Source organism: Sphaeramia orbicularis, chromosome 21, assembly GCF_902148855.1.
Source record: "Sphaeramia orbicularis chromosome 21, fSphaOr1.1, whole genome shotgun sequence".
Classification (NCBI taxonomy): Eukaryota; Metazoa; Chordata; class Actinopteri; order Kurtiformes; family Apogonidae; genus Sphaeramia; species Sphaeramia orbicularis.
Genome location: NC_043977.1, coordinates 39,342,897 through 39,367,296, shown reverse-complemented (window position 1 = coordinate 39,367,296; position 24,400 = coordinate 39,342,897). Strand labels below are relative to the sequence as shown.

The following is a 24,400-nucleotide window of genomic DNA, read 5'->3' as shown; positions in this document are numbered from 1 at the left end:
ATGGGAGTGATGTGGGTTCTCCTGTTTGTGCGGGTCAGGAGCCTGGCAGCAGAGTTCTGGACAAACTGTAGACGGGCCAGCTCCTTCTTGTTTAAGCATGTAAACAGGCTGTTGCAGTAGTCTAAGCGAGAAGATACAAAAGCGTGAACGATCATCTCGAGCTCATTTGTGGACACCATAGATCTGAGTTTGGAGATGTTGCGTAGGTGGAAGAAACAGTTTTTGACTAGGTGTTTGGAGTAGAATTCTAAAGACATGTCCTGGTCAAAGATGACACCCAGATTCCTCAGTTTTGTCTTTACCGAGGAACTCAGGTCTCCAAGGTGATGTTTGATCCCTGGGATTGCACTATCCGGGGCAATGATGAGGGTCTCAGTTTTGCTGGAGTTCAGCTGGAGGCTGTTATCATTTAGCCACTGCTTCAGCTCTGACAAGCAGTTGATTAAGGAACTCAGTTTGTGGGGCTCAGAGGAGTTAAAGGAGCAGTATATCTGGATGTCATCCACGAATAGATGATTGGAGACATCACTGTACTGTCGGATAATGTGGCCAAGTGGGAGGACATAGAGTAAGAATAGGACTGGTCCCAGGACAGAGCCTTGGGGCACACCACACAGTAGATCAGCTGAGTCAGATTGGAAGTTGTTTATTGACACAGTGAAGCTTCTGCCGGTCAGGTAAGAGGAGAACCAGTCTAGCACATGACCTGACATCCCTACCAGGTCCCTCAGTCTCTCAATCATTATGGTATGGTCCACTGTGTCAAAGGCCGAGGAGAGATCTAGCAGGACCAAGACCGTGGATTTCCCGGAGTCAGCCGCCATCAGGATGTCACTAGACACTTTTAATAGTGCGGTTTCTGTTGAGTGGCGTTGTCTAAACCCAGACTGAAAAGTGTCATAGATCTGGTGTGTCTCCAGAAAAGCTGTAAGTTGTTTAGACACTGCTTTCTCAAGGATTTTGGCCAATAGGGGGAGCTTTGAAATGGGCCTGTAGCTTTTGAAGTCTGTGGGGTCCAGTGTGGTTTTCTTTAGTTTAGGTTCTATGATGGCCTGTTTGAAGGAGCTGGGAAACAAACCAGTTGTGAGCGACAGGTTAAAAAACTTTGTGACCCATGGTCCAATAGTGTCAAAGACACCGACAAGGAGCTTATGGGGGAGGATGTCTGCAGAGTTGGAGGAGGGTTTCGTTTTGGATAAAAGTGCTGAGATGTCCTCCAGTGTCACAGGGTCGAAAGAGGACCAGGTTTGCAGAGGGGGATCAGATAGGGTCAGACGGCCAGAGGGTGGTGGGATATTGTGTTTAATATCCCTGATCTTGTCTGTGAAGAAGTTTAGGAAGTCATTGCTGTCAGCTTTACAGAGCACAGGGGCAGCAGGGACAGCAGGGGACACAATGGACTGGATTGTGTCAAAGATTACTTTGGGGTTTTTCTTGTTTGTGGCTATAAGTTTGTGGAAGTAGCTGGATCTTGCCTCCTTAATCATTTTATTTAATGAGGTTATGAGATCTTTAAGATGTAACCTGTGTACTTCCAACTGGGTTGATTTCCAAAGACGCTCAGTTTTGCGACAAGTTCTCCTTAGGTTTAAGATGTTTTCATTTATCCAGGGACAAGACCACTTACGAGTGACATTAGTTTTCACGGGAGCCACCTGGTCAAGAATAGAGCTGCAGTGTGTGGCAAAGCACTGGATAAACTTATCAACATCGGGACACTCATTAAGAAGACTAGGGTTAAACAGGGCACGGAAATCCTGGGCTGTGGACTCTGTAATGATCCTCCTCTTGGCCCTTCTACATTAAATCCACTGGAAAGGCAGAAAACAACATGAACACTTCTACTCAATAAATACCATGACTGAGATGCAACTAATGATTTATTTCAGATTTTGATTTTACTCATTGCATTGAATAATTTTCAAGAACAAAAAAAAAAAAAAAAGCAGAAAAAAAAAAAAAGCAGGAAGAAAAACATACCAAATACTATGTTTTTAATTCCTTTTCACTGCCAATGAAAAGGCAGCAATACTTTGGCAAAAATATCAAATACCAACCATTTTAACATAAATATTACTAAATAATTTTTCTCTGTGTGTATATGATGTTTATTATAATTCATTCTACTGCCTTAATGTGTATTTTTGCATTAAACTGTTGTAGATGTTTATGTTGGAGCTCATTTCAACTATCATATTCTGGGTTGTTTAATCTACAGTGATGCATTATATTCTATAAGATAATATCATAGTTTTGTGAGAACTTTGTGTGTCCAAAAAGCCAACTTACTGGGTCTGTTTTCATCTTTGTGATAATGTGTTTTCCAGCAAGAAGGTTTTTACAAAGTATATTTCATTTAAGAAGGAGAATTTCAAACTGAACCCGTAACGGAATCACTTCATCCCCCAGTTCATCACAAACATTTAAAATCTATACTGTGCATGTTTCCTCCATATTTCTTGTTAGAAATAAAGACACATGCACATTATAATCCCTCTGCTACTAAATTCACTCTGAGCTTTGAAACCACATTGGCAAGAGCATTGGACTTTAAAGACCTCATCAGGGATTTTGCCAGTAAGAAGACCTTGTCAGTGGGCATTTTCTGTAGAGTAAACTGAAATGTATAGAATTGTGCTATTTTTATTTTGGAATACTTGTTCAAATCTGTTTGTTTTTGCCTTTTTTGTATCTTTACAGGAAAATGACTACTGAGTCATGTTTTGTTTGGTTACCTTTTATGACATATTATTATAGGCTATTGAAAAATTTGGCCCATTCTTGTTCACTCAGGAAATATAATGGGTAAATGCAGGCTTGCGGGGTTGTGCCGTCTTATACAGTAGCTTAAGCAGACTTGTGAATTATGGTTAAATCATAATGTTAGCTCTGTGATATAGCCATTGTGTGGACGTGTGGGTCGCGGGTTGGGGGTGGGGGGTGGGGTGCGGGGGACCCATCAGGACTTTTTGTGTATGGGCCCAGAATTTGGTGCTACGGCCCTGCCTCTGTGGAAACTCCATATTCAGCTTGTTGAATGAGTCGTCTTGTGCTGCACATTAATCACATACTTTATCTGTCCAGCAGATGTCGCTAGAAGTTGACTTATGCACATCACTGATACACCAACATTTTTTTTTGCATTGCCATGCGACAGTTTTCCAAGTGCCAACATCATCCCTGGATCGAGTGCGCATGCGCACGGCGATCCCATTCTTGTCCTGCAGGCAACGTTCCGGGTGGAGAGAGTGAGAGAAAGAGAAAGACAGAAGAAGAGATTTGAGGCCGTAGACTGGTTTTTAACTAAACAAAATACGAGCTGAGTGTCCGAACCAGCTGCGGAGCTTCAGCAGGACATGGTGAGTAGACCCAGAAGTGATGTAGGTCCACCTTCTCGGTTCCTTGTCACATTTTCTTCTCTTTGTGCCGCCTGGCTGCGAACTGACGTTTCATTGAAAGGAAGGGCTTCGCTTGGGGCTAACGTTAGCTTTTATCCCCCACACCTACCTACTCCTCTGTGTTGGCACAGTGAAAAAAGGTCGGCCAGCTGTTTTAGAGAGCAGCCAAGAAAACAGGTATTTAATATCCGCAGGGGGTGAAATACAAGGGACGCTTTTGTTCGAGGTTTGCAGTGTGTGGAGGCTGTCAGGGCTTCTCTGCGTTTTGGCAGTTAGCTGTGATGGTCAGGGGTTGAGCTAGCAACTCAGCTAACGTTGCACAAAAGCAAAGAGCTACATCAGCCTGACAAGGTTGAGGGGCTTGTCAAAGGGGGCAGGTCTGGTCCGGAAGAGTATTGTTTAGACATATAATGATAACAGAACAATGTGGAAGTTACATACTGTTATTAACTTGTCTAATGATTGACAGGTTTTATGATTAGGTTATGTATTTGTAACTAAAAGCTACCTGAGGGACAGAAGATGTGAAAACAATTATTTACTGGTCTGTAATAGAAAAAAAATATTGGGTTTGGAACTGGAAATGGACCCAGCATCCCTGGGCCTGGGCAGATCCAAAAACAACAGATTTGCTTATTATTGCACAGCATCGAAATATTCTTCTTTGCCTTATGAGTGAAATACCACCCAAAAGAGCCTGGCAGAAACTCACTGTCTTCTTTGTAAATTTCTTTCTTTAGTCTAATAAAATGTGGAAACCCTGTCTCATCTACAGAGGAGTGAAATATGAAAGAACAAGCCTGATGGGAGGGGTCTGCTTTAGGATGAGCCCATCCGTAGAGCACAAGGGGTCACCGAATGTTTTGAGAATTAAAATAGGTCTATGAGGTAAAGCCAAAGCCTCATACTCTGATATAGGTCATTTCAAATCTAGATAATGATACCAATCACAATGCGATCAATGAATAGCTAGTTTAACAAAAATGATCACATGGAGAGGCCTATTCTTGATTACACTTTGAACTATATGCATGACAGTCACACAGTTGTAATCATAATATAAAATTTTTGCGTATCAATTATACAAAATGCAAATAGAAAAATCAGCATTGTAGATGTTAGATTTCTATTTTCTTGGTGTACAACTTTACATGATTCTCTTACAAGAGGGAAAAGATGTTAGTGGTGGAGTCTGTTGTTGGACCAGTCGGTGGCATAAATGGTTTTCTGTCACACTTTTCATACACAAACTATATCCATTGCGATGTGATGACACAATGAAATGAATTACAGAGTACAATACAGTGTTCAGAAATTAGATTAGTGACAATAAATGCCCTCAAATATCTTGTTTGTACCCAAGCTAGGTTTTTGAAGGCGTCATGTTTTGTTTTGGTAAACACTTTTTCACCTTTTTGTGACATTTTATAGACAATACTTGATTGACATTATTTGACACCTAACATTACATGGAACTCCTACAGCTCCATGAAAATGATGTGAATCATATCACAGAGTTGCTAGTCACATGATCGTAATATTTTGCATTGAAAGTTTAGACAATGCTGTCAAACTCCATCATTAAAACATTGACTGATGGAATATAATAGTTATAATGGTTTTAGTCCCTCTGATAGAATTCAGAGATGTGTTGTATGAATGCCTAGGGGCATTAAAGCTGTCACAGAGATACTGAGTTAGAAAAACCTTACTGATTCTCTATATTGTTTTTTTTCCCCTTTTAAATTTTCACCTATTTGTACATTTGACACTGTGAAAGTGCTCTCACACCATCTTAAAAACAAACTGTAGCAAACTGTCAAGCTACAGCTTTAAAAAAAAAAATCTTCTTTTTGCTTTCAAAAAATCTAATGAAATTTCACCTAAAACAGAAAAGATATTCAGTTTGTTTTATTGTCTTCATTTGCCAGCTGAGAACATCTGTTACAGCAGGCAAGTCAGTGGTCTCTGCAGAAAATTAACAAAAACGTTAATCTACCACTTTATTCTGTACAGTGGACATGTGATATGTTGTGTTTTTTACCGGTACTTTGTTACTGCAAGGATTGTAATCTCTGGTATTATAGTGGTTTTGGTTGTTGAGTTTTTCGTTTCTCTTTCTCTCCTGTGCATCTCATAATGTGTCCATCTTCTGCTTGTTGTGAATGGACAAAACATGTCTCATTATTGTTTCTGAAATAGGTAAAATTTAAACCAATCTATACAAGACGCAACAAAAACACGTAGGGTGAAGGTTGATGAATTAATTTACAGCCTGCAATATACCACCATAAACAACTTACCCAGCTAGTGCAATTGGACCACAGTTGTGTAAGATTCTACAAGTCTAAGTAAGTGTTTCAATGTAAAAATCAATAAAATTCACAGGTACTTGGCTGATTTTAAAATAGATATATGTCTGCAAAACGGAGAGAGTGAGAAAAGCAAAATGCCAAACCCTTGTGCTGGCAGCTGAGAACAAAATTACATGATTACATGATATCAGCCCCCCCCCCCCCCCCCCCAATTTAAATTAATAAATTTACTGGCCGTTGGTCATTCTGCTGTATTTCTGTTGGCATTTATTGAATATTCTCTTATTTGCTGAGTAACAGGCCTGCGCCATTGAAAGGAAAAGGGAAAGTAATTATCACATCAAAGTATCAACAAGGTCATAGTCCAGTGAAACAGGTCCATATCTATCTACTTTGACACATGCAGGTTTGATTTTCACTCCCAGAACAAAGGCCCACATTTGATCTGATAGAGATTATTTCAGCATTCCTTTGCGTTGGATAGTTTAACGCGTCACACACAAGAAGCCTAGGGTTATTTAGAGACAAGGAGTGCTCTGAGTGTGTAAGCGAACAGTGGAAAAGTGGAACAAATAAACACAGCAGTGACGTCTGCGTGGCTTTTCTTCATTTGCTGTGGCTAGTGAACATCAGCTGTCTCAAAGTGCTTGTGTGGATTCTTGCTCCTCTCACTCATCCGTGTATGTTGGGCTGTTGCCTCTGACTTAAAACTACCTTGATTTTCAGTGTCTGAGGTAGTTAGGAAGGACTAGCTAGGCTGCAAACGCATTGTCCATCTTGGGATCAGTAAAGGTGTCTGAATAAGAATGTCAAAGTTTTCTTTAAAGAATAATTTTGCAATTTTGTCGAAGCAGTGCACATTAATCTACTTTAATTTTAACATTTCTTCATTTTTCATACCATTAAAATTGCTGTAAAATTGACATGTTCCTTGATATTAGGCTTTTTGGGTGTTGTTTTTTCCTTCCGCACTAGCTTTTCAAAATGTTTGGTGACAGATATCACAAAAATAACAATCCAAAATCATATGGAAAATATAGATTTATTTTTGAAAATTTTAACAGTTACTTGCTCCAGACAGCACTATTCTACCGAATGCATGAAAACCTGATTTGATATATCAGTCTGCTTTTACTGTAAGATGGCCATGTTAAAGTTTTTCAACACACACAGAAACACAACATAATTTAGAATAAGCTCTAGGCTAAAGCAACATTTTAATATGTACCTTTTTAACTACACATGCAGTTAATATCAATTCAACAACACACAAATAAAAGAACTGTAAATTAGAATTAAGAAAATGTTGCTAAATAGTTTTGTTTGTCCCTCTTCTGCTCCTCCAGGGCTCTCCAGGGCAGATCCCGGGACAAACCATGGAGCTGTGAGTGTTCTCTCTCCATCCATCTCCATTTGCTGCTGCCTGGCCTGCTGCGAGCCAAAACCACTTCTTCTTCCCTGCTATAGTGGTTTGGCTCAGACTCCTCTAAGAGAAGAAGAAGAAGGAGAGGGAAAAAAACTAAGTGGGAGGGAGTAGTGAACTTTCCCCAGCTGCTGTCCAGACACACACATGCTGCATTGCTGCCATTCCCCAAACCCTGCTGCATCCTTCACTATGGCACGGCCACTAGCTTCCTAGTGAGCTAGCACTTGGCACAATAAGAGGGCCTGTCCTTGGAGATAAAAATACAAGTAGACAAAGCACTTGCTTCCTTTTTTCCTCCCTTTTTCCGGGTCACACTCATTAAGTGGGACTCCTTTTGTTTAGCTGTCGTTCCCGCTGCTTGGAGCAGTGGAGGATTGCTAGACACCAGCCATCAGACAGTCAGTCAATCAGTGAAGCAGACTGAGGAGTGAGGGCAGACGTGGGGGTTGTTATCTGAAGCCAGGATGATGGAGCCCAGTATGGAGAACTGTCTCAGCCAGGTCCTGCAGAAGGATGTGGGCAGACGGCTGCAGGTGGGGCAGGAGATCATTGACTATATCTTGGATAAGGAGAAGTCACATGACCTCGAGCAGGATCAGACGGCTCTGGACAAGATGGTTGACGGTATTGCCAGCTCCTGGGTCAACTCCAGCAACTTTAAGGTAAATGCACTGATAATAATATTGGAAATTAGGAGGACTGCAGGTCAACATTTGGTTGGGGAAAGGTTAAATAGTTCTGGAATCTTCATTTGCATTTTGTGTTTAAGGTTCAGAAAGTGCATTAATGCAGTCAATACATGTGATCCTTCATTAACACCTTAAAATTTGTCAAGTAAGAAAGATAGTACACAATCCAAAATCTCATTTCATTTACACACTTGAATAGACCTATTTCTTGATATATTTACCATATACACTCAACAAGTATAAGGTAATTTGTCATATTTAGTTATTCTTTTCCTTAAATTAGGCATAAAATAAAATGCATAGCAACAGCTAAATGGAAAACTTATTTGTGCACTCTGTTAATACTATTTGACATGATAATTGCATATATTGTAGAAGAGATCAATGGTGTGTAAGTCCGCCATCTAGTACAGTTTTACTTTTTCTGGACATTTTCTGCTTTCTTTGCTGCTTTGAGCCTCCAGGTCCCTCCCTGAGTATGTTTTTTTAGGTCGGTTTCAGACTTTTCAGACCCAAGACCTAATGTGTAATATGTTGCCCCTCTTTGAGGTATGAGCTGTTCATTTTGCCTAGGTTAGTTTGAGTCTTTCTCCTATTCAGAATCTCCCCATTCTGTGACTCATTTGCTCTTCTCTATGTTTGTCTCGGTAGCTTTCATGCAGATTGTCTGCATCCTTGTGGAAGTGCTCAAACCATCATCCAAATGACAAAACATGAGACTGTAAAGAGCAGGGGTACTAAAACAAAGGCTGAAATTAAAACTAGTATTAAAAATCTGAACTAATGTAAAACATAAAACATATGTTTTGGAACACTGAAACAAAATAGACTTTTTTCCATTTTGCCTATGTTTTGTTTAAGAGTAAAATGACTGTAGGACATTTTAATAAGCAACAATTCGTATTTGATCCTGGAAAATTTGGTCCTGGAAAAAATAAATTTAAAAATAAATAAATAAATAAAACTTAGAAAAACTAAACCAAAATTAACCAGTTTCTAAAAATAAAACTAATTATGCACTCAAAAATGTTTTAATTCTAAAATTAACTTCCAATATTATAATGATTGATTCTAGTAGAGAGCGTGACATGCAACACAACAAAGTAAGAGATAGAGTATGAAATGATTTCCTCTCTTCGACCAATATGTAGTCATATTGTACAGCCTTGTTTTCTGTCATGATTATATTGTTGTAGTGTCTCAGTAATGTATGTTTTGGCTGCTTTGGAACTACTGAGTCAGCTTGTGTTAGCAGAAAAAGCATTTCTCAAATAATTTAGTGGTTTAGATACATGATTCATTCATATGAGGTGAAGTCTACCCAAAATGGGACAGAAAAACATTTCTAAGCTTGTTGCTCTGTTTGTTCTCAGTTTCAACTCCACTCTCACATCATTGTGCAGTCACGTAATACCCTGCTATCAGTTTGTTCAAGGAGGTTTTTCCAGTTTTTCCTCACTGTTTCCAAGTGCAGTAATGCAAACTTTTCTCAGGCAGGAAAAAGCACATAATATAATTGTTTCTCAGCACTGTGGCTCGCATTCTTCTGTTTGTTATTGTGCTTTATTTTGGAGTTAAGTCTAGGGCACTATTTTATCGGACCTTGCAAAGTGATTGCATCTTCAGTCCATTCAGTGCTGCAGCGCTGTGTCTGTAAGAACACATTGTTTACTAAGGGTCTGATTTCATGTTGGGATATGCTGCTTTTCCTCTGTGTCAGCCTAAAAATCTCCGAGATCCCTGCCTGAACAAAGCCAAGCCTGCCCTCAATGCCCTACATACTGCAGCTCATGGGGAAGGATTTTAGAGGTATTTTTTCTCCTGCTGTCTCTGCAGTCTCAGTCCTGTGATGCTGTCCTGTTCTAAAAGCTTCAAAAGTAGTTTTATGTGCTGGAAATTAGCAAGTGTTTCTGCAGTAAGTGGCCTGCCCAACCTCCTGCAAGAGGTGACATGCAGTGAATGAAAACTGAGCAGTCCAAGCTTTGGGCATGAAACATGGACTTGGTTTGGTTATAGCTCAGATGAAGACATGTGTTACATAAAGATCCATGGTTGAAACCACAGCCATGCTCTACCTGTGTGTCTAGGTTTATGGGTGCTAAAAATCTTGTCAGTCAACCTGTCAGCAGATGCTGATGTTACCTTTTGCTAAAGAGCTATTGTGCTGAGAGAAAAATCATATCTATACTCCCTGAAACTGTAGCTTGTGAACACAGTATCCCTGAACTGGCCTAGCTGATCACTTGGCAGCTAATGTGGAAAGTATTCGGTTTGAGAGAAAGAGAGGGGGTGATGGATTCATTCACCATAAATGGAGGTTTAGAGGGAAGCCTCTAATACTAAGCAAAGACAGAGCTTTAGACTCATCTGACCTAAATGTTTGTGTAGTGTTCATCTTATATAGACAAATTAAATGAACTACCAATGTAAAGTGTCATAATACCGTGTTTACCATGTCCCTTCCCTGGACAACAACCTCAGTGCATCTTGGCATTGATTCTACAAGTCTGTGTTCTACTGGAGGGATGAACACCAATGTTCCAAAGGGTTTTTATTCCCTCATTTGATAGTTTGATGATGGTGGTGGAGAGCACTGTCTAACACAATTTGCTTAATTCTTTGGATTAGACAGACTAGACAGACACCCCCCACCATGTAAGCGGTTCTTGGTCACCAAACCAGCAAAGTGTTGGTGTTGCTCTGGAACCAGTTTTTACCCATGGCCTTCACAGCATGGTATTGTCATCAGTTCGTCATCCATCTGTCCGTCCACCCGTCTGTATGTGCAAATACTTTGGCGTGGACTGAAGGCTGAGGGTTTTCAAATGCGGGCATGTTATGTTATGTTTCCTGGTTCTTTGGCTGTTAAAAAAAAATCAAGATTAGGCACCAGGTCTGAACTAGCCCTTTTGGAAAAGATATATCACTGACCCCACATTCCCTGAATCCCTGAATTGTCATCCTGAAAGAGACCACTCCCTTTAATTTGTCACTACTATGACCATCACTGTCCTGGGCTTATGAGATCATTTGGTTTGATGTCTGACCAGTCCAGCCCACCAGTGATGTTGGCATGGTGACTAAGGCTTCTTTTACTGTTTTGTTTAAGTCAGTGGCTGCATGAAAGAAGCATAAAATGTGATGAAATGTCGCTGAATTTATTATAAGACATGTGATTCAGAATGCCTCTGAATGTGATGCCACAAGCACCCATGGGATACTGCAGCAGTGTGAACACATGATGTGGGCGTGGTCTCTGCATGGCACAGTACAGGATGAACCACCAGTTACACACACAGGCAACACTTGAAATGTCATGCAGGGTTTTGTATACAACACACGCAGACACACCCAAAAACACACTCTAGCAACTCTACAACCATATTTAACCTTGTCGTAGATAGTGTGCAAACCTAAAGTGACTTCAGTGTGATTATGACTAATTCGCTGTCTTGCATGTTTTACACCACCACAACCTCTGCATTGATCCAGTCATCACATGCAGGCAGACTTGTTTTGAGTTGATTTAGCAGCTGAAACCACAGCTGGGTTGTGGCTGCTGACTTGACACACCCCGAGATAGATGGGAGACAGAAGGAGATTGCTTTGGAAAGTGACAACTGTATGAAGAGGTGACCATCCACTACATGCATTCGAGAGTGTATGTGCATGAATCATTAAATCGCCATTTAGAAACAGTCGGACTAGAGTGAACACAGCAGTGACTTCCCTAACTTATCAGATGTTCATGCTTTCAGGGACAACTATTTCTGTTCCTACAGTGTACAGAGAATTTTTCTAAGCAGGATGTACCAAGTCTGTTAGGGATGAAATTTGATCACTCCTGTTTATTAGACATCACACTGTCAGATTTTAGCAGAAACCAGCACACATAGCAACACATTGAAATCTAATCAAAAGGTTTGCTCAAGAATGCCGTCGGGTAACAAATCAGAGCTTCCTGCAGACATTAATTAACTGCTTAAAGGGCACATGAAGAATGTACTGTATCAGAGAAGCAAGGGTAAAAAGACAAAAGAGTGCATCATCATTTAAAATGTGGCAGATATCGATCCAGTAACTGATCATACTGCAGATTTTCTCCTTTCTTATAGGTGCCAAGGAAATGGGATATGCAAGAAATGATTAAAAACAACTGTGGGTAAAGGGTATGCGCAGGAAAACACTTGACAGCAAAGAGTTTTGGTTGGGCTTTATTTATTGTCTGTAAAGTGACTTGTATTTAGCCAATTTATTTATATATTTTTTTAAGCTCACAGCTTTTAAGACTGGATTCATGTGAGATTCAAGCCTTAACTCTTCCTTTTTTAGGTGAATCTCAAAAAGCTGTTGTCACACTGGATAAAAGTTTGTAAAAAATACATTATTACAAGTAATAGTTTATAATAAATAAGGGGATGTGTCTTGGAGTTTGATAGACAGTTATACAGTGACCAGGCCTTCATGATATATTCAGGTGCACCTTGTAAACTTCTTGTAGAATCTATCGTCAAATGCTTGTAAATTCTGTTTAAAACAAGAATGCTTTTCTTACTTAGCTTTTTCATAAATAAATCAGTATTTGTAATTCTTTTCTTACTCTTTCACTATAACATTTTTAACTAATAGAAACTAAATTCATAAACCTATTCCTTCAATTTCAACACTTATTACAAATCAGCAAATGATAAAATTCTTGTTCAACAGATCCATAAATATGTCTTTGATCATTTTCAAGTTCCTTTACTTGCCTAATTTCAGCAAGTAAAGTATGCCAGTCCTCTGGACCACCAAGTATTGTATCAGAAAACATTTAAACAATACCTAGCCCTGGTTGTAAATTGCGTTTTTTTGTTGAGCCTCAGTAATGGCAACCTAACAAATAACATTGTGATTGATCTTCGTACAGACAGATTTAGTTCCTCATTCAACCCACTGCAGAACCACAAAGCAACCATGAACATATTGCAAACAGGAATGTGATTTGAACCTCAGTCTCTGTCTTATCCCTGTTGTCTTCCACCTCTCCAGCCTCTGAAGCTGGTTAGGGTCTTGTCAGTATCCATTCATCACGTCACCTCTCTCCTCCATCACTGTACAGAGCAGCATCCTAGAGCTGAGCTGCTTTACCCACTAAAATCAATGAAGGCTGGCAGTACTGGTTTCTGGGTTGATGAGCCATGATGTGATTTCTCAGACAACCTGGTGCCACCTGTAATGTTGTACAGCCGTGTCTGCAGACCACAGTCGAAGCATTTACAGGGTTTGTCTTAATAGATTTGCCAGACTCTGCTACACTATAATATACAACATTTATGAAAACTTTAATTTGTGGGTATTTTTTTGTTTTAGTATCAGATCTGTGGGGATTTTTTTAGCGCCTTTGTTGTGCTGTGTTGTGCCTCTCAAGGGGTCTCTCGAGCTGAAATGGTCAGTGAAACTGATCTAAGCTTTTGTTTCTCAGACTGTTGCTGTCTTTGGGGAGCCACTGGGTGGTCCCTGAGTTTATTTCTAGGGATGGAAACAGTGTTGTTTCTACTCCTTATTCCAGGTAATGGTTAGATAGACAGTGTTGCCTCCTGTGTTAAGAAAAAGCACTAGAAAAACCAACTTATCTTCTTTTATATCATGCGCGGTGCTGCAGATGCTATAATTTGTTTTGATACAGAGCTGCTGAACATGAGAATGTATAGAAAGCTTGTTATGCGTCAGGATAAATGTGTGGCCGTAGGGAGGACAAGGAGCAGCTGATGTCTTCAGACACTGGACAGATGATTTCCTGGAGGCGACTCAAACACTCACTGCTCCTGGGTGCAGATGAATGACACCGCTTTGAGGTTGTACTCATAAATGGTTGCTGTCCAGGGTATAATATCTCAACAGGATATTGTTCAACAAGAACATTATGCTTGCATTGGTTAACTTTGGTCTTAGCAGACAGCACTGGAAACAGGAGAATTCTGGCTGTAGCTGAATAACATTTACTGATGAGAACTTCAGTTTACTTTTCAGTGTCTCTCTCTCTATTTTCTTTTCTTTTTGTATATTTGTGTTTAAATACGCACATTAATCAGGACATGCTTGCTTTTAAGAAATTAAAGAAAAAAACTAAACCGTATTAGATTTTAAGATAAATGACCCTGTCATAACAGAACTGGCACATGTTTTGAATCATTCTTAATAAATCTAATACGTCATAAGTACACTTGATCTGAAATTTGTTCAATGGCATCACATATTGTGCAGTATCCAAGTTCAAGTAAAGGAAACTGGACTAAAACACATTATGCTACAACTTTTCTGTTTTTGATACAAAAACAAAACTCAGGCATTTGTCATTTTGCAGCGAATCTTCAGGTAAAAGCTGTCTGTTATAACAAAACGTACTCTGATTTGAAGGTTTTTAGACACAGGGTTTGTTGCTAGTGAGTGAGATACAGGTTCTGCATATACAGCAGCAAATCACCAATCACAAACAGCACTGGTCAGATAACAAACAACCAAAGCAACCATAACCTGGAAATGAGCAATGAACAGGAGAAAATCACAGAACACAGACCATGTCTTGTATGATTACTGACTATAGTCTTGATTGAGAGAAGATTATCATATGAATGCAGTGGTATCATGAGCCACCAATGCATTTTATCCCAGAATTTCCCTCCATAACCACATCAGAAGAATAATCACAGGGCCCACTTCCTCATTCAAGTTCATGAAAGCAGAGTTCCTTTTTCAGCTTTTTATGTTTTTTTAATTTTCATTTTCTATGTAAATGCACTTTTCTACAATTTTTCCCTTGCAATTTTAAAAGGATCCAGTCTTTCCCAACTGAGATGTTCAAGTCTTCAAGGTAAAAAAAAAACTGCATTGTCACTTTATTTTTAATATCATGCTCTAAATTTGGTCCCTGGCTGTGGAGTGGAACCCCATGGACCTGCTAAAACCCTTAGAAGAAGACCTGATAAACCTGTATCTGTACTATACAGACAGGTCTGGCTGAACCCACTGTCTCTGTTTCTATGTGTTCTTCAAGGTCTTATATAAGCACCAGCATTTCCCTTGAAGTTACTGTCAGACTTGAGTGGATGTGCTCGTGTGTTTGTGTGTAGTCAGTGTGAAGGACATGTAACCTTTGTCCAAAGCCTGCACTGATACTTGAGATTAATCAACGTTGCACAGCTGAGATGATTGTCTGTAATGTGATACAGAGTAAAGTGTTTGCCTCTTTATGGAAAACTGAGCTAGTCTAGTGAAACAGGTGTAAATCTTGAGAAGTGTCACTGTGTATAACTGTGTTTGATGGTAATGAACTTGGTGCAGACATCTCAGTGTTTAGCCTGTGCCTGCGTAGAGTCCCGCTGCTCCTTGTGTGATTGGAAAGTACACATTACGTGTGTGTTTACAGTATGAGGCCATGTGGCTGCTGTGCAAGTATGCTTTTATAAGCCAGGTAATCCTAGAACTTCACTTCTAGACTGAACTTGCTCTTTTCAGCTAGAAAAGGGACTTTGGATCCTGGCATAGTAGTGTTAAATGTTAATCCTTAACCATGTTAACTTTGTGACCGCTGAGATTTGTGCAGAGCTCATTGAGAATTCACTAACATACAGTGGACTGTTGGAAATTATGGAAAGTTTTCAAAATGTCAAAGAGTGTCCCCTTTCTATGACACTTAGAAAATTACAAAGGTGTAAAACAGTTGGACTTAAAGGCTTCAATCAACAACAACAATCAATCAACGCTTGCAGAAGTGTATTAACCTAGATGGAGCATATGTTGGAAAAATAAACGTCATAACTTAAACAGTTTTTTCCAACCGTCCTTTTGCCACAAACTTTTTGAAGCCCCCTTGTATGTATATGGAGTGAGTTGTGAATGAGACAGCCATATATTTGTTTAGTTTGTCAAAGGGGGTGAACAAAACGCTGCCTGTTTCTGTGAGGCAATTGACTTTTAGGTTATTAAACCAAATGTACTACAATATGAACCTGAAAACTTTTACAGAGGTAGCTACAGTTATGGTAAACAGATATGGTCATATGATCATCATCATCATAGGTTACCTGCATAACTACTTACTATATGCTGATTTGCTAATTGTTTATGACAGGCAAGTTGACATTCTGGAATTTTTATAACAGTAATATTTTCAGTAGTTTGTGTCCCTCCTTTGCTCTTCATCAGATGTTGTGAGAGTAGCTTATCTGGTACTAACATAAGAGCAATTACAGAGCAGTCCAGGTTTCATTTAATTTTTATATTCATGCATACATCTAACAGAACATAACTTTCAGTTGTTCACCCTACACACAGCAGACTCAGACTTAAACAAGCATTTTTTCAAATAATTCAGATTGATTCAATACTGGATCCATTGAAAAGAAACCTTCATTGTGATAAATACTGGTAAATATTGACTTCATTTGGGCTTAAAGACTGCATCACACTAATCCTACAATGTTCTAAATTCAGTTGACCATACCACATTAATAAAATAATTCATTCATGGAGCACATGGCTTTAGTCCGGGATTATCTGGTGGAATTAGGCCTTTGTAGTATTGCCATAATTGTGTTAAGCACCAAAATTCAACAATGGTTAATGTTATTCTACTTCAGGGATTTGTCAATATGAACATTATTTAAAAACCTGACATTACTCACTAACGTCACTAACAAAGGCTTTCATGTAGATTCATTCATATATAAATACACAAGTCTGTTACAGAGGTCTTATATACATTATAGTATAGAGGTTTCCTTTGTATGTATTGAATATAGAAGGAAACAAGAAACATAGATAAAAAATAAGATAAAGTATTTTTGTCCATGCAGCATTAAAATGATGGCTCATTGAAAATGAATGACGTTAGATGTGTAGTAACCCTCCCTGCCTGTGGTGGCAGGTGTGGAGGATCAGAGTTGGATAGCATAGCGCTGCATGTGTCCAATAGTGATGGTGAGCCAACTTGGCAGCAGCACTGCACCATGCTGTAAGTGATGTAGAAATAGATAAAAGGGAGGAGCCAAGATGAGGAAGAAGAGGAGGAGGAGGAGGACAGACGAGGTGTATTGATGGACCTGCTGCTGAAGCTGACAGAGCCTCTGGTTGAGATCCATCACTCCTTCCTCTTTTGTGTGTGTGTATTTAATAACACTTCTTCTTTTATTTGCTCATGCTCTGTGTGTTTGGGTTGCTAATCTGTCTTCATCCTCCACGGAGCTTGAAACAGAAACTTGAACATTAAGTATATGTTAATTGTCATTTTCCATGTAAAGAAAAAATTACCCAAATTTCATGACTTGAGCTTTTTAAATGCATGCATGTTCCGATTTCTTGTTCAAATATTATTACCTATTGTTTTGTTCTGTTGGTTTGATAAAACAGAATTATGAGTGTCATTTTTTCTGAGTTTTTACAAACCATTCCTGGTCTCCATGGCTTTGAAGCCATAATTCAGTTTTAATTCAGAGTTTTTCTTGAGACTTACTTGTGCTACCTGGCAACAGTAAAGCACTGTGACTAAATTACTTGAGTAGGCAAGTGAACTAGGTCCACAAGTGACCCATATGTGCGTGTTGTGTGGATGTGTAGGTCCTCTACAACCTTTGCAAATGTTAAGTGTCATCAGTTGCCTGACAACGAAACAACCAATAACAGCAGAGTAGAGTTGTCTGTCTGGATGATCGAATCCAGCACCAACCTTGAACCATCCTAGTTTTTTAATCCTCCCACCTTCTTTTGTTATCTGTCACAGACTGCATACTGTGCTTCCCTGACATATTTTTAGAGGTTGCCCGGTGTAAAGCCCCCCCTCCCTCCTCCCTGCCAGTAGAAATCCGTCCAGTAAAGAGACTCTTTATTGCACCCACCACAGATTTGTAATCTGCTCTTTTATTTAATCTGCTCAACTCAAGGATTTTTTTTCTTTTTTTTCTGAGTTAAGCTTGCAGTTCTGCATGTCTCAATCCTGCAGCATCATCAGATCACTGCCTGCCATTCATTTTAAACATCTGTTTTTAAAATCAAATCCACAATTTTGGTAGATTTTCAGAATGCAGGGAGCTTTCCATAAGTCTCCTGAACTGTTTTGAATGTACATTGAATTTCTAAATCTGTTTAGCCACAATCGGTTGGAAATTAATGTGCACAACTGTTTGGCAGATGGACAAATGAGATAGACCGTCGAGCCTGTTCAGGCTGGGTTAGCTTGCCTCTTCCAGTTGACTCTCATTACAGCACACTGAGAGATGAATGAGGGGCCTCTAACTCTTATCAGCCCCACACTGGGGCCGTAGCAGGCAAACAGCGTCAGATCATGTGCCGAACAATCAATTTGTTTGGAGAAGAGATGGATGGAGGAAGGGTAACTCGATATGCAGTGGTCATCATGTAAGAAGTGTGAATTGTGAAGTATTCACACAAGATGAACCTACTTGTATTAGATCGAATTGTCATTTAACCTAAACATAAAGAGATACTTTCTAAGTAGCCAATTTTTGTCATAGATAAAAACATTCCTGATACATACAAGTGAAAAAATTTAATTAAATAATTACTTGAGTAACTGAATTTGCATTATTTAGCAAACAGTGAACTAAGGTAAAGATTGGATTCATCTGCTTAGCAGGCAAAATTTAGCCTCAGCAAAGTGAGTTAAAGTCATCCTGAGACAGGTTAAGTGTCAAAAAACAAAAACTGAAGCACCACTAATTGGGCTTTGATGAAACACTTAGTGAAAAAAATGTAAAAACTAAAAAGTCATAATAAACTGAAACACATGTTTACAGCTTGTCCTACTAACAAAAAGCCTGGAGTACATAAAGCAGTTAAACTCCACAATGAAAAGGTGGACTGATAACGGTCTGAACCAAAATAAAAGGCATTCAGGGCACAAGATGGATATGAATGTCTGATGGCCAGGCCTCAATATGTTTTCTGCTCTCTAATGAGTGGAGAAACGTCCACCTTCATGACGGATGCTTTTTTTCATGTTTATGCGCACATAATGGCTGAGTAAAGCATGTCACATGTCACTAGACTGTATTTTACATAAATGTCTGTTTCTTGTAAGCACTAGTCTATTTAGGGAGAAAGAAGACATACAGTGCAAAAAATTTGAACCAAGGAAAAAAAAAGATTAAAATGCAGAAATGTTCTTGTTGCAGTGTTTTTTTCAGTTAAGCACAGTATCCAAGATGAAGGAGGGTTCAGGGGGAAGTCAGAGCACATAAAAGCTCTGAGAGAACAGAGACCTGTTTTATAGATTGTCCCAGATGTGTCCTTTTTGTGTGTTTGTGCTTGAGAGGAGAACCTGCAGGCAATGATCAGCTGAGCATCAGTTTGTGTTGTGTTGCTGCCATGCAAACACTGGCTCTCTTTGTGTGTTAATGAGGGTATAGTGTAGCCCAGCTAAAAACAGTGTTTAATTGGCTTTCATTTGGGTTACATTTTACACTTTTGTAACTGTCTTTTACACTGATCAGAGGATAGATCCATGCAGTCACCCAGAAGACGGAGATTCTGATAAATGTAGATGCCCAGTTTTAGTGTATCTCTCACAGGATTTGGATCTCTATCAGTGTTGAACTCGCTTATGCCATATAAGACCAAAGTGTATTATCTAAATGTTTTTGCACAATGCCACAGTTATAAACACCGAAAACTAATTTCAACTTCAAATTTATTGTCATATGTACAAAGTTTGGTGAACATAACACAATGAAGTTCTAACATAAATAGTTCTCTACAGAATACACAAACAGCATCAAAGAGGAGCATTGTACACATCTCCACACTGGTGCTATTATGGACAGAAAAGATACCGTATTAGTTTGAAATAAAAGTGGTGGTCGCTATTATTTGCAAAATTGTGCCCATTTATTTTAAATAGGCCCAAATATCTGTGTAAATCTTTTGTTTTGATGGGATTTACTGCAGATTTGTTCTTGATGTGGTCATGTTAGTGAGTCTTATTTATATAGATACATTAGTTACATTGAAGTGTTTGGTTACTCCACTGTAACCTGCATATTTTTGCGCACCACATGTTTTGCTGCTACTGGGGAATTCGAGTCATATTGAGTGAAAATCAACTATCTCAAATGTTATTAAAGCAGAAATAAACAAATAAAATATTGCTCAGACAGCCAAAAATCAAAGCTGTCTCAGATAATAAGCTCAGAAAGATGGAGGGAAAGCTGCAGAATGTCAGTGAAATATGGTCACATGATCATTCCTATGTCATTTTGTGGTTTTGAAAAACTTATTACTTGTGGAGATAATTGTTAACATCATCAATGAGCATATTTGTTTTACCCTTCTTGTCGCTAACATTTAGACCACCTTTATGAGAAAGGTTTTAGTCAAATTACAACAAAATTTCTCTGAAATATTGGCGGGTAAAAAACAAAATCAGTGTCCCTTGTTACCTTCAAGATTATGGTTCTATACTGTGGTACTATAATAAAAGCACGGGAAATTATTTGGTTCTTACCAAGATAAAAAAAAACAACTTAGATTTAAAAGTGTTAGATAATTTATTTTGTTTTAAGGGTTAATTTCTTATTTTAAGTGTTCATACATCTGTACACATGCTTATTTCTAGATTTAACGATCTTAATTCAAGAACTCTTGTCATGTGAAATTATTTTGCCGCATGAACAGATATTTCACTTGTTTTGAGTACCTTTTTTCTCAGATTTAGTGTTTTCATTTTGTTTTTAGATATCCTTTTTTGCAGTAAGATCAGTATCATCCAAGTTTAATCCTCTAAACTCTTTATCCTATTCCATCAAGTCGCTTCCTAGGAAAATCCATTTGTTCTCTCCCACATACATTCTTTCTGCAACCTGTCAGTCAGCCTAGACTTTAATGTTGTCATTGCATTTTCTTTTCTTCTGATGTCGTAATCAGTAACACAGTAGCTCCCTTGTGTCTCGGACAAGCTTGTATCCTTCACTGCAGATAAGACTTCAGCCTCTCCTTAAGCAACTGGATTACGTAATGAGCAGCAGAGCACAGCCCCGCCCACTCTGTCCTGTGGTGACACAGGCTGTGAAGTGGCTCGCTCAATACCTGCCAGACTGGACTGAAATACCTGGTAGTGAGCTAGCATAAAAAAGCCTCCATTTCTGACCTGAATCAAATGGCCTACTATAAGGAATGACTTTCATATGGAAAACTTTCATAGCAACAACTATTGCTGATTAGATAAACATTACAAATGTTCTTTTGGGCTGTCACATTACAAAATCAGCAACAAAAAATTGTTAGAGTTGAGTAGTGGCAGAAGAAATATTCAGACAAGTAAACTTAAGTCAAAGTATATACAGATTATCAGCAAAATATACTTAAAGGGTGAAAATTACAAGTGTTCATTATGCAGTTAAATATTTCCTGTCTATATTTTACTATTATTTATGATGTTTTTAGATTATTTTTACTGCTGCCTTAATGCATATGTTGCATTTTGTTGCCATACATATATACTGCTGTCTGGTTTCATCTACGGTAATGTTAATGTATCATATGTTCATCGTATGTTCTTTTGGGAACCATGTCCCTTTAAAAACTCAACTTTTGAGGAACTCAGAAACACAGACCTGTTATAACTTAGATACAATGCATTTTCCAGAGAAGGAATTCATTATCTGGAAGTCACTAAAGCTGTAAAATAAATATAGTGGAAATGAAAATACATGATTTGCCTATGACATGTAGTATAGAAAAACAATAAAGATGCATACAGTGGAAAAACTCAAGTTGATAGCAAGCAAACAACTACCCATTTGATCATTAAAGACCTTGTGTCACAGTTGTTCCTAAATGTGCTGCTGTTATTAGTTCTTACACTTCATTTGGGAAAATGTAGGTAAACCATATTTGTCCTGCTTTATTCAAAGATGAGAATCCCAAAGTATGTTGCATGAGGCATTTTACAGTGTAAAACTAAAATTAAAGCCAATGCCAAAACTAAACATTTTTAATAAATTCACAAAAAAATTAGACCTGGTGTGTATGGATTATTCACGCAAGTGTATGAACATGTGCCTTTAGCTGCTTTTTTACAAAATGGCTGAGTCAACAAACCTTAGAGGTACGGGCAAACTGATTCACAATTCACGTACTTCTGCCTTAAAAGCTGGATTGCTAAAAGTTTTTCGGTGACAATAAATTTCTTTGACCAAATGGAGCGAGCTTAGAGTGAAGGTGAAGTATATCAGCAGGTAGCTGACTAGGCAGTGCTCCTGAGAATGAGGCTTTTAAAGTGGATCCTGAAACTGTATGTGTGCATGTCAGCCTCAGGGAAATGTATGATGAGACTTGGACTGTGACATGGGCTATAATCCTGCAATTATACTCCTGAAACTCTTAAGGAGAATTTCCATCCAGTCCTTTGATCTGCTCTTGACCATGTAATTTTTTTGTCAGCCCACTGGAGCATTAACAGCTGTATCGTGTTATCAGTTGGCCATTTGTGATGCTGAGTCAGGACAGCCCAGGAAGGATGCCACTGAGCGACTGCAGCTGAAGTGCTCTGTCATAGATCAGGGAGAACATGGTGGAAATGTGCAGTGTCATGTAGTGTTTATATATCTGCAGTATGAACATGATCTGTGTGTAGTAAGCACATGGTAATATTTCTACAAATGCTGTAGGTGAACTGCAGCATGTACTTGTTTTCTTTTTTTTTCTTTTTTTTCTTTTTTAACTCTTTTATCTCGCCACAAAAATATAACTGGGTGTGTATCCTGGTATTTTGTGACTTGAGCTCTCTTCATGAATTAGTTATCAAAATTACAATCAGTGCTTAGATGAAGAGCAACTCTGCACAAAAAGTTTCCCCTTGGCTTTCCCAGCATTTTTATACTGTCTGTCCCATCCTTTTGAAGGTGATCTCTCTGGAATCCCTTGAGGAAATATTTTCCAATTTGGTCTGAATGTTCACTGAGAAACAAGGATGGATTATTATATTGGAGTATGGTGGCCAGATGTTACTGTAAATTCCCAAAACCCATTTTTTGAGAATTCATACACTTGGTTTGACACAAATGTGCAACAGAGTAAAATGTGAAAAAAAAGTTGTTTTTTGTATTGTGGATGATTGTAGAAACATGGCACCCAGTCTATTTTAGATAGAAGTGCTAAACAAACAGTTCTTATTTTTCAGCTGATAAAAATACACTAATCCAGACATTATGAACTATATATTACACTTGCACAAACAGATCTCCTAAATCCTGCACACTGCAACTTTGATACATTTTATTAAATTATCTTAATATTTGAGTCTGGACAGGCATTTGTGGAAGCAGTATTTATGTTGTTAAAGTCTGCTGATAAAATGCTACAGAGCGTGTATCTGGGCAACTTATGACCTTGGCTCAGTTCATTAAGAGATTAAAGGGTCCAACACTGCTTTAGACAAAGAGCGAGTCCTGACCCTCTAGTTTCTGAGATGTCTTGTCAACTTAACATATCCTGTTCTCAGGTACAGTATTTCCTCAAATCACCTGAGGTTATTCCCCAGCAACCAACCATATGACACCTCCAAGTTGACACACTGCTGGCACAACACTTCCTTATAAATAGGACGCTCTTTGTCTTGTTTAGTTTGGGTTTATTTCAGTCAGGACATTCTCATAGTAACCTACCTGGTGATGAATTGGTTTGGACAAGCTGGACTAGTCATGAAGTAGGGATGCAAATTATTGATGAATCCATTAATCATTAGTTGGTTGACCTTATCGATCGATTAACGATTAATTGATAAACAGCAATTTTCCTGAGAACCTGAATTTCTCTTTCAATACAGTCTATAAGAATAAAAGCTAAATATTTTTTATGTACTTCATGAAAAAAGCATGTCATATTCCTTAATGCTTGATTTATTGAACCATTGGATACAGTCAGTGTTTCCTGTGGAATTCCTCAGATGGTGTGGCGGTGTGTAAGGGGGGGGGTGTACGTGTGTGCGCTTCGTCGGTGGGTGGGAGGGGGTGTGCACGCGTGTGTTTCATTGGTGGGTGTACACATGTGCGTTTCGTCGGGGGGGGGGGGTTACTCGGCCGCACGTGCGCAGTTCGGCCGGGGATGCGTGCATGTTGGATGGTAACCGCACACATGCGTTCGTGCATCACTTTCCGTCCTAATACTATGGGGGTACGGAGTGGTGCGGTTCGTGCCCCCACAGAAGTGAAAGTGAGACTTTTTGCTCATTTATCTTTTCCCTACCTCCTGAAGCTTCACAAACTTTAATTTGAGGGGGCAGGACGTTTGTCCTGGAGTATAATATATTATATATATGTATAATATGTATGTAATATGCTGTTCCTCCTCCTGGGACGCAGAATTGTGACATTCATTGCATTTCAATGATGTAAAGGTTGGATAAATGCGACCTAGCCGTTCAAACTGAAGTCGCATTGGAAAATATCGGATTTAGGACCACATATGAAAGTGGACTGGGTCGGATTTGAAAAAATTGGATTTGTGCTGTTCAAAATGTCTAACAGATCGGATACGGGTCACATATGGGCAAAAAAATCGGATTTGGGGCACCTTTGC

At 38.9% G+C, this 24,400-nt stretch overlaps 1 protein-coding gene across 27 annotated transcripts in view; it reads left to right on the top strand.

The window, feature by feature from the left end:
• Positions 1–3,218: 3,218 nt before the first annotated feature.
• clasp1a (cytoplasmic linker associated protein 1a) overlaps positions 3,219–24,400 on the top strand; it is a 113,257-nt gene continuing 92,075 nt past the window's right edge. For 26 of the 27 annotated variants that reach the window (XM_030124120.1, XM_030124112.1, XM_030124134.1 and 23 more), the window contains exons 1-2: positions 3,219–3,359; positions 7,060–7,801. In XM_030124120.1, the coding sequence (XP_029979980.1) occupies positions 7,604–7,801 (198 nt within the window). In that variant the 5' untranslated portion in view covers positions 3,219–3,359; positions 7,060–7,603. The remainder of the gene's footprint in view (positions 3,360–7,059; positions 7,802–24,400) is intronic. The other variant, XM_030124108.1, reaches the window with a different exon arrangement.